Source organism: Apteryx rowi, unplaced genomic scaffold, assembly GCF_003343035.1.
Source record: "Apteryx rowi isolate R43461 unplaced genomic scaffold, aptRow1 scaffold_412, whole genome shotgun sequence".
Taxonomy (NCBI): domain Eukaryota; kingdom Metazoa; phylum Chordata; class Aves; order Apterygiformes; family Apterygidae; genus Apteryx; species Apteryx rowi.
Genome location: NW_020450638.1, coordinates 16391 through 27755, shown reverse-complemented (window position 1 = coordinate 27755; position 11365 = coordinate 16391). Strand labels below are relative to the sequence as shown.

General features: G+C 42.7%; 1 protein-coding gene across 1 annotated transcript; it reads left to right on the top strand.

The window, feature by feature from the left end:
- Window positions 1-275: 275 nt before the first annotated feature.
- Window positions 276-1400, top strand: NPBWR1 (neuropeptides B and W receptor 1). The gene has a single exon (XM_026075844.1). It carries the CDS (start codon window positions 365-367, stop codon window positions 1358-1360), a length of 996 nt encoding a protein of 331 aa, XP_025931629.1. The 5' UTR covers window positions 276-364; the 3' UTR covers window positions 1361-1400.
- Window positions 1401-11365: the final 9965 nt, after the last annotated feature.

The window sequence follows — 11365 nt, the reverse complement described above, 5'->3', positions numbered from 1 at the left end:
GGGCTCCGGCGGCGCCAGCCCCGCGGGGGGTGCAGCTCCCGCGGCCCCTCGCTGTAGCTGCCGCCCCCCACACCCGGCCGCGGCTGCGAGGCGGCAGGCGGCGGGCGCCTCCCCGGCGGGGGGCGGGCACCTCCCCGGCGGGGCKGGCGGGACCTGCCGGCGGCTGGTCCCAGTGGCGGCGGCCCCGCTCCCGGCTCGGCCCTTCCCGGCGGCGGGCAGGCGCAGGGACGCTGGGGAGGAGGCTGCGGTGGCCGTGACCCGACACGTCTGAGGACACAGGCTGGAGAAGAGCTGCGTTCCCCCTCTAGCCCCCGTTGCCGAGCCCTCCCTGCCCCCCGCGGGCCTGGCACCAACCTCCAGGGCCATGGAGAACCTCTCCCTCCCGGAGCCCAATTCCTCGTGCGTGGCTGGACCTGGGGGCTGTGCAGCGAGAGGGGACGGGGGGCTGAATACATCCACTCCCCTGCTGATCCCCAGCTTCTACATCACAGTGCCTGTCATCTACTCCTTCATCTGTGCCGTGGGGTTGACAGGCAACACTGCCGTCATCTATGTAATCCTCAAAGCCCCAAAGATGAAGACGGTCACCAACATCTTCATCCTCAACCTGGCCATAGCTGACGAACTCTTCACCTTGGTGCTACCCATCAACATTGCCGACTACCTGCTCCTACAGTGGCCCTTTGGCGAGTTCATGTGCAAGCTCATCATCTCCATAGACCAGTACAACATCTTCTCCAGCATCTACTTCCTCACTGTCATGAGCATCGACCGCTATCTGGTTGTGGTGGCCACTACCAAGTCCAAGAAGATGTCCTACCGCACTTACCGAGCAGCCAAGATAGTCAGCCTCTGCGTCTGGTCCTTCGTCACTGTCGTCATCCTGCCCTTCACCATATTTGCTAAGATACACAAGGAGCAGGGGCGCTCCCAGTGTGTCTTCGTGTTCCCCTACCCTGAGAGCGTGTGGTGGAAAGGCAGTCGGATCTACACCCTCATTTTAGGCTTTGCCATCCCTGTGTCCACCATCTGCATCCTCTACACCACCATGCTGTACAGGTTGAGACACGTGCGCCTCCATAGCAATGCAAAAGCCCTGGACAAAGCCAAAAAAAAAGTGACCCTGATGGTGGTTGTCATCCTGGCTGTGTGTCTGTTCTGCTGGATGCCCTATCACCTTAGTACAGTGGTGGCCCTCACCACAGACATCCCGCAAACTCCACTGGTCATTGGGATTTCTTACTTCATCACTAGTTTGAGTTATGCCAACAGCTGCTTCAACCCTTTCCTATATGCCTTTCTGGATGACAGTTTCCGGAAGAACTTTCGCAAACTGATAGATTGCAGAACCACCTCGTAGAGCCCATCCTCCATCCCCTCCTGTGTGACGGCTCTCACTGTCATCTCTTACCAGCTGACCCCAGTCCTGGGAGTGCTTTTGCTCCAGTCTCCTTCTGACAGCCACAGAACTGTTGCACTTCAAGGTCATGAACTGGGAACAGATGGGGCCTTCCCAACTTTCTTGCACCCATTTCCTCAGCAATCCTCTCCATCCCTTTCCCTGATTTTTTTTTCTTCCTTCACTCTGATGTGCTTTCTGTCTTAGGGTTGCAGCATGCAGAGCTGCAGCAGGTCCCTTCCACATTTGAAAAGGCACCATTTATTGAACTCAAGCCAGGGGTCTCTCTATGTTACTGGAGATTTGGAAAGCCAAATAAAGATATGTTACTGAGTGTGTTGCCTCAGTCTGCCCACTCTGTATCCACAGGACCTGCTCACCACAACTCTTGTAAAGCCAGCAATATTGAAAAAGGGATTAGGAATAAATCAATGCATTGAGCTCATTTCCTTTCACAGGGGACCGACCTAGGTAATCGAAATCCCTGTGAACAGGCAAGAAAAAGACCTCACTCTGGCTTTATGGAAGAATAAGCTCTCATTAGTGAATAAAATAAATAGAAGTGGGTTAGGAACCACTTGCTGTGGAAAGTAGCACAGCAATGTACTTTGTAGCATAAAATTCTTGGGTTTCATTTGCACCAGCAGTGGTGTTTACTTTTTTATTCATTGTGTGCTTATGAAAATTATTCTTCTTGCACACAAGTTTATTTTTGATCCTAGAAAGTGGAACCAGAAGATATTTCTGATACAAGTTAGCCTCTGAGAGTTTGGAAGGGACCTGTTGAAACACAGGGGGAAGATTCTGACTTCTTCCCTACAAATCATAAATAACATACGCAGGTATTAGCTTACTTTTAAGAGTCTCTCACACATTTGCGTTCTGCTTGCTGGTGAGTGTTATCAAGCTTTCTCTTAAGGAAGACAAAGGAAATAAAAAAGGGAGAGCTTCATTTATATTTGGGGGGAGAAAGAATTGAAATTTTCACTAGAATTCATATGTCCAAACAATACGAGATGAAACCTTTTCCTGTTCTTCCCTCTTTTAGTCCTCTGTGGAAAACTGAAAAAACTTAGAAGACTGTGAAAATGCATGCAGTCACTTAATGTTTCTAATCTTAGTGGTCTTCCTTGTTCTAGCTAATTGGCAGTTCAGCAGCTGTGGTCACATGCCATTGAGACTGTACTGGGAACCATTCAAGTTGTTTCATCCATGAATTACAAGACTTTTGACTTCCAGTGTAAGTACCCAGCTGATCATCTTGCCTAAAACTAGAAAGATTTAGATATCCATAGAACCTGCTTATCAGTAAAAGTAACACTTACATGGAGGTCTGGTCTTTTACTTTTTTGTGATTAATGACACAATCTCTTTTTGCTCTCACAAAGAAAGAATAGCTAATCTTCCAAAGCAAATATTTTTGAAAACACACTGAGCCAGATTCCCTGAAAGCGGAATATACAGGCTTGTTTGTATATACATCATAATCTAACCTTTCTTACGAGCATGGTAACTAAGTTGAAGAAAGAAGGGAGAATTTCTGTAAAGGTGTGTGTTCTTGGAAAGTATAATAGCACTAATTCAGTTAAATTGAAAATTTGAAAGCTGTGACACTAATATATGGGAGTATTCTGTGTGCATTGTTTTCATAGGCTGCATCTAGACCTAAACCTCTAAAATGCAGTAAGGCATATGATATTGGCAGACACTAAATTGGAGTAACGCATATTTTTGATACATATTTCTGCTTCCACTGAGTGCACCGAGGTAAGCAAAGACAGTAAAACAATGGCATTTCCACTCACACAGGAAGGGAAGATGGGTTTCATGAGGTGCACAAGGATTCATGTGGCACATGCTCAGTTTGCAGATGCCCCCTGAGAGTCCTTGTACCTGGTCCCTTCCTACTGTTGCAGTCTGAATTTCTGCCTAGACATGTGGAAAGTCTTTCACCAGCTGCTGCCGACGAAACCCCAGATAAAAATTTGCATGCAGATTTCAGTGATTATACAAGCCACAGTGCATTATAATTCCATAAAACTGGGCTGTGGTTAAATCATTTCTCCTTATGAGCCACTAATGTTCTCTGAGATAGTCAGTGCTAATTTCAACAGCCATTCTAGCTGTAAAGGAAATGGAAGGATTCCTCTGGGGGACAATAACATTTTTAAGAGCCTAATTCTGCTTCATTAAAGTCAGTGGGAGGTATGCGATTGACTTCCATTAGGCAGAGAAGCTGGCCTTTGAAAAAGTAAGTCTGGAAGGTGTTGCGTACCCATTTCTACCCCATGTACAAGTGTGCTGCAGGAACTGGTGTCCCTCACTTCATGTTTCTGCCTGAAAATAAAAGGAATTAATCTTTCCAACCAGCTGCCTGTGATTTCATCTAAGCTTGTAAATTGCATTGATGCTTCTCCTTGGTCAATCACTTGCTGTGCGGAAAGATCTGTGTGTCTCAGTACACTTCTGTCAGATGCACTTTCTGACATGTCACTATGTATGTGCCAGGGACTAAAAAGAAAAAGAGCAGCAAAGACTGTCTTCTTTTAGGCTGCTGATTTATATATGCATCACCTTTCTTTTGTATCCCTAAACCACCATCATGTCTACAACAACATTATTGTATGAAGGCAGGAGACAGTTTTAAAAGTAAACAGCATAATTCACAGAAAAGACATTTTCAGGATAGCTGTTCTGTCACTGGTTGCTGATCCTTCTCTGAAGCTTAAAGAATGCAAGAGAAATATGATTTTCTGTAAACACAGTCACCTTAAAGTGGCATAGATTTGACTGTTGCTCCTGATAACAACCACCTGAAAATTTTGATCAAGCTGCTCTGCAATCATATTTGTCTCATCCCCTGTTGGGGCTTCTGTTTACCCCAGAAATGTGATTGATACTTAGGTAGTTGTACTGTGCTCCTGTGAAGCCTAGCCTGTACCTGTACATCAAATGCATCTCTGAGATACTCAGCTGATATTAACAGAAGGTTATAAGGACAATCTGACTTCTATTTCATTTGTATTTAATTTTGAATACTAAAATTATAACTGTTCCTAAACAATATACTCTCGTTCAAGAAAAAAAAAAACATTTTGAAACTACATCAATTTAAAAAGATTTCTCTTAGGTAGGAAATAGGAAAGCATTTTTAAAGTATTCCTTTCCTCAGACTCAGTATCTTATCCTTTTGTCTTGCCCATACTCAATTCCTGTTGCCCATAAGTGAAAAAATAGGAAGTACCATCTATTACCATCTATTACATCTAAATTTCACCTAGTTCACAGTTTCTTATACTGCTTGTCCTTTTGCATCACAAACAGAAACATGCAAACATAACATCACTTGAGGTAAACACAATCCATCCATAAATTCCTTGTCCTTCTGAAGCCACATCTTGCCTTTTCTTCACGGTAGGATGAATATCCGAGAAGAAGTCAGTGTTTCTCAAAACACCTGTAGCTTTTCCACAGTTGCTAGTCACACAATAGACTGAGACTTGAGAAACAGCCCAAGTCTGATGTGGCTACTCAGGCTCAAATGTGCGCATTGGGCAGGACTCCTCCTTGCATGTGATCTGTGATCTCCTCAGGGCCCATGACATGTCTGTGAGGTGGGACTGGCGACCTGTCCTTCACCCTCTTGCAGGCATCGCAAATTGATGTCTACCTATGGGAGAAAGTTGAGACTGGACAGCCTGGGAAGGTAGCTGAATGGTAAGTAAAGCCCTCTCTGATTTTGCAGAGCTTCAGCATTAAAACAAGCAATACATATTTCTTCCATTGCAGGCCCTTTTTGTTTGGGAAACAACAGTACCCCAGTGGAGTCCAACTGCATCTGGGACCAAAAATAACATTTAGCAAGAGAGGGAGGAGTTAGGTCTTCAGCATTGCTGGTCACCCAGGATGACCCAGTGCTCAGTAGGAGTCAAACTTGTACTCCCAGAGCAGCAACAGAAGATAGTATCTCAACAGATTTGCTCCTCTATAAACCGTTCTATCACTTCTCTAGAAAAGGGAGTTATGCTCCTGTTCAGCTCATGTTTAATCAGCTACAATTTAACATCATCACATCTTCCCTATATACAGCAAATCTCTGCCTTATCCTATAGAGACTGAACTCCTGAGGAGCAGCTGGCTGGGTGGGAGAACTTTTTGTGGATTTGGGGGGAATTTTGGGGGAGAGCAGGACGAAGGGAAGAGACAGGAGTTTATTAGAGCACTCAGAAGATACACTCCTGTAATTCCAGGTGGCTTGCTCTACTGAGAACAGGTACAGACAAAGTCCTGGGACCCACGAGGGACTGAGCAACTCATACAGCAGAAGCAGAAGGGATGGCAAACACACAGCAATGGGTTTGGCGCACACAGCTCAATGCACAGCCTCAATCTCCAAGCCCTTAGACTCCACTAACTGAGCTGGGCCTGATCCACAGACACTTCAATAGCTGTTAATAGACAGCTCCTGCTAACTGTATTGATCTTTTGAGCACTTTAGTGCTCAAGTTAGTTTAATGATTATGCCAATATTATTATTTTTACGGTATTGCTGACTGTTACCACATAAATGCAAGGAAATACATAATTGCACTGATGCAAAAAGGCTTTAGTAAAATATCAGAATCACAAATCAGTTTGGAAATTAAAGCACACCGTACTCCACAAAAGACCAACTCACACACAGTGCATCTACATTAGTGCTTTAGTTTGCATCAGGATTGCATTTTGAAGCAAGTTTCCCAGTCATTCTCACTTATGGCGTCAGAGATAATAAGATACATGCCAAGAGCACACCTGCAAAGGCTAATAGGCACTCAGTTCTCAGGACCAGATTAATGTTAGTCTAAGTAAAGAAATTCCAAAATGTATATAGTCTGTACACAGGAGCCTCGCCTGTGTTCTTGTACAGATCTGTTCCTATTACCTGGCATGTAGGGATAGTCAATGTATTATCACTTACACTGATAACAGGCAGCCCACACACAGAAATCAAGAAAAAAGAAGCTGACCAGTACAGGCTGTAAAACTAATCAGGTACAATATCTAGAGCTGACTTTCTCAGGGGGAAATATAACTCATTTTAAAATATGAAAGGTACAAAGGAGTCATAAAATTAACACAACAGCACACAGAGCAAAGCATAGTGAAGAAAGGAACAGATGTGCAATGCTATTAAGAAGTAACTGATTGCAAGTGTGTGATCAGCATGTGAAAACATGTGGCATCTCTTCGTTCCTTTGCATCTTCTGGATCCAGACTTGGCAGTGTGAACCAGTAAAGGGAACCTTCAATGTACAGGGACCTTCATCCAGCCTCACAAATGTCAAGCAAGATGCAACAAGGCTCTTTGCATCCAGCAGGTTCAGTCAGCAGTGCTATCTTGTTTTTAATCTGTAACGTACATACCTCAATATTGTCTTGCAACTCAGGCTTGTTATTGTATACTCTTTACCTGGAGCATGTATCATTACAGTAAGTTGTCTTATGCCAAGGCAGGAGAGGACAGTATTTTCTCTTAGATACAAGTGGGTATTCACCTTTCCACATGAAAACAATGTGATTAAATAGCCAGGCCACCAGCTTGTCTTAGGCTGTCAACGTCAAATCTCCTCAGTACCTTGGCTTCTGACGCATTGCACACTGCTTTTCATGAACATCTCCTTACAGTCTAGCAAGCTATACCGCCTGTGACTGACAACCATCCCTTCAGCTAGAGCCTGAGTGCATGGGTTTCCTCAGTGGCAGAAGCACATTCTGGGAACCCCAGTCACTGAAAATCAGATATTCTTTTAGGCCCATGAATTCTGTGTAAATTGTTTTAAAAATCACACTGCACACTTCTCCTCAAAACAGCACAATTGCCTAGCAGTTTCTGTGCTGTCTACCCCAAACCTGTAGCAGCCAGTGATAACCACCAGTTCCTGTGCTCTTCTGCGCTCCCTCAGCAGGCCACTCTGACACCAGAGGATTTAGAGGAGTTTTTCACTCAGCTCAGGCAAGGCTTTTTTTTTCTCCAGGTGGGCATTTGCAGCAGCTCTAGCCCTGAAATCTGGTGTAATGAAAGGGACCCACCCTGCTGTGCTATTTCTCCTGTTCTAGATGTACTGAAACATGGGGTAGCCAAAGCAGCCCTCATTACATACACCTCCTCTGTCATCTATACATCACTTGCTGAGTCAGTTTTGCATCTCTATCAGTTGCATTTCAGCAGCTGTCAAATATCTTTATGATAATTTGCTTCACAACATAAAGCTGTCCTGAAGTTAGGAGCAGCATCAGTAGGAAACAGGCAGAAGAAAGAGGAGTATACAGAGTCAAAGGAGAATCATATGATGCCAGCCTAAAGTAACCCATGTTTGGCGTCAGGAAGGGAAAACCCTCGGCTCTGTCTATGTTTCTGCCTCAGACTAACTGTAGGCTGGTTACACAGATTTGATAGCAGTTGGAATGCTTTAGAAATGGTCCTAGGCTGCATTTTCTGGTTTAGTTTCATCCAGGACTTTAGCTAGCACATTCCTAGGCTGCTCTGCAGAATGGACCAAAAAGGGGTAAGTGGGGATGATCAGAAGATTTGCTTCAAAAGCACTTTCCTGATCCAAACTAGGATGCTAGCATAGACACATCCATAACATCACAAAATTTCACAATCCAGCTCCAAGAAATTTTCACTCTGAATGGGGCTAGGAAATCTAAGACTTGCCCCCATAAATCCCAGTTCTAATTAATGGGTAAAAGGCTGGATTCAAATGTTTAAGGCATATAGATTATTATAAGAAATACAGACACATGTACCCAAAAAATGATATTTAGTATTTTGGACCATAAGTTTTATATTTAGATAGAACTGTTTAGACAGAACTGTTGTTTTTATATTTCACCTTTAATCCTTGAGGCTTGTTAGCCAACGAATATAAGTAAAGTCAATATCCTATGGAACATGAAAAGTCATTCAACTCTTTCCTGACTTGCTTTTCAGGCTACCTGTTATGACATAACAAGTTGTAGTCTTAAAAGCTCTGTCCACGCATATGATTGTGGCATGGACAGAGGATCTCTGATCCCTGTAGTACACGGGTGTCTCTTGTCAGACACATCTGCCAAGGAAAATTCTACTCTCAAAAGGGATAGTAAGGCAGATTAATAGCTTATTTTTAGATCAAATATTCTTAGAAACATTTTGTATGACACGTTCTTTTAAAGGAAGAATGCACTGAGTTTTGCCTAGTTATTCGCTGATTAAATACAAGAATGAGAGCTTTTCAATGATTTGAGGTTTCCACAAGGAATCCAATTTAAATTCCAAATCATTCAGAGTTTCCCTCAGTGAATTCTGAAATTCAGGAATGTTCAGAGCCTGGATATTCAGACAGAAGGATGCCTTTTCCAGAGAGCATTCTCACGGGACACCAGAAATTTCATGTATATAAATAATTCAACAGAACAACATCCCGTCTCTTAGAAATAAAATATATTTAAATTAATTTCTTATTAATCAAAGAGCAAGAAGCATCTGATATCTACCTAGTGCAGACAGAATATAAAGCAGAAGTTTCCAGACTTGAAGTTAACAAACCAAGCAGTCTAATGTCAATGTTATTGTGTAACATATGTACCACTTACACATAGCTGGCACACTCTCTGTATGGTCACATGTGCAATATAGATATATTTTTCTTAAAAAAAGAAGCAGATTGTGCTTCTTCTGATACTCTGGTAACAGTGGGCAAGCAGCCCAGTCATGCTAAGGAAATGATCCATCTGGGGGTTAATAGTTCACCATTATGAGTGAGGGTCTTGCAGACCAGCCTGTTCCAATTAAAGTGGTCCCCTTCCTCCTCAACTTGTCTGGCCTCTTTCTCTTTCAAAATAGCTCCATTGTGACTAATAGGGTTTTATAATTGTATTATTTCCCCAGCCTAAAGAAAGCATGATTACAGCCAAAGATAGCTCTCTAGCATTTGTCACTTGAGTGAAAGAAAATGACCAACTTCTTTTTCTGCAATATAAAATGAAAAAAAAAATCTGCCTAAATGTTACAGATTTTATTTTTTTGTCCTTTTCTCCTATATTCATTTTAGGTAGTCTGAAGAAAAATTACAAACTACCAACCTGCTGCTAAAAACATGTAATTCAAAGCTCCACAATTACCCATCTACTCACAAAACCTCTGTACCACCAGAGGGAGTTCAAAGACAGCTTATTCAGAAAATGTACTGAGTATGAAACTTGAATTACTGCTGTTATTCCTGAAATACAGCACACATTTTCTGTGTAAGCTGCTTTTCCTTGACTCTTACTCAAAAGCAAAAGAAGGTAAGATATTAAAATAGCTTTAAGAAAGGAAGAAAAAAATACAAAGAAGAAAACATAGAGTTTAGGGCAGAATTTTCTAACAATCTGATCCCAAATCTGCTCAGTGTTTTTATGTATCTGCATAAGCATGCTGTTTAAATTTATAGTAGTCTTAAATGTCAAGCTGGATCCAGCTGAAGAGCCATTTCCTTCTGCAAATTCCCACTCACAACAAATCTGCCCCACACACATATTGATTTTCAGGCTGGAGGACAGGGAGTTAATGAATGTGAGCAAAATTTTCCCTGCAGGTGCAATTTATTTGCATTCTCATCCTTTGTTAACATTCAGGTGGTGTTGGGAACCAGCCTTTGTACCTCATTTCACCAAATGCTGACAAACTGAAACTGGCCAGATTTCCAGTATGGTTTTGTTGTTAGCCTTGATGGTATCCAAAGAGGCAGAAGGGGGAGAACGATCAAAATATCTAAAGTGCCGAGACAGAGGTTAAGTGCCTGTGTCCACAATGTGAACCCTAAAATATCTCAAATACCTTCCATGTAAAGTTGGAGGTTTTTTTCTGTCAAAACTCAAATAGGCTGCCTCAAGATTTTTATTTTTTTTATCCCAAAGCTCTCCAGGCATCTTAAGTTCTGTTTCTGCGTGTACCCAAATTACTTTGCCTTAGCACAGCCAGGGCTGAGTTATTATCCTGCCTTAGGTTTGCCATGACCAATACAGCCAGCTGGGTAAAAGCTGACACTTCCCAAGCCACTTGAGTACTTCCCCACCCTATTCCTCAGTGACAGAGGTGCTGGGAGGGCTTATCATTTCTGGTGAGTTGTGGCATGAATATAAGGAGTCAACCTGGGTCAGGTCCTGGCCAAAATAAATAACCTTTTCCCTTCCTATTCCTTAAGCCAGGACAGCCTCAGCTGTCCCCAAGCTTAACACCCACGCTGTGGATCCCAGGCTGTCTCTGGGCAGTATTTTATGTGTCTCTGTACTGTGCTTCCCAGTATTTGTATGCTGGGTTTTTTTCCATTATTTCCATTTTTCCAGTCCCTGGTTCCTATTACCTCAGATAGTAGAATATTGACTGTTTAGTATATTGTATGTGTATCCTTCTTTCATCTTTCAGCCCCTAGATGGCACTGATTTATCACTGAGAAACAATTATGGTTTCCCTAAACTAGCTTTAAAGAATAAAAAAAATGCTCCTAAGAGCAAATTTGGACACTGACTTATAAGATATGCCAAAATTAATACAGTCAGTCCCTAGGGAAACAACAAAATACTGGGATTTTTATCATAAATGAGACATAAATTTTCATGAAAATGCAAAGGAAGGCTGAAGGATGATAACTATTATTTACTTCATCAGTACATATCCTGTCAGGCAGATCAGATTCAGTTCCCTGTATTCAAGGAAATGCATTGACATTTCTACAACTTAGAAAGTATGGCTGCAGGAGAATGACCAAAGTTTACATGAGCCTGAGCTTATGTTAAGTGGTATGGGCACTGATGTGGTTACTAACTGCAAATTTACCCTTCAATATGTTTTAGTCCACACAGGTCGCTGAAATGAATGCCGTAAAAGCACCCTGTTGCACAGCGGCATATCATCCCCATACTAGCCCTTACCATGTGCAAGTACAGCGCTGTGATGTG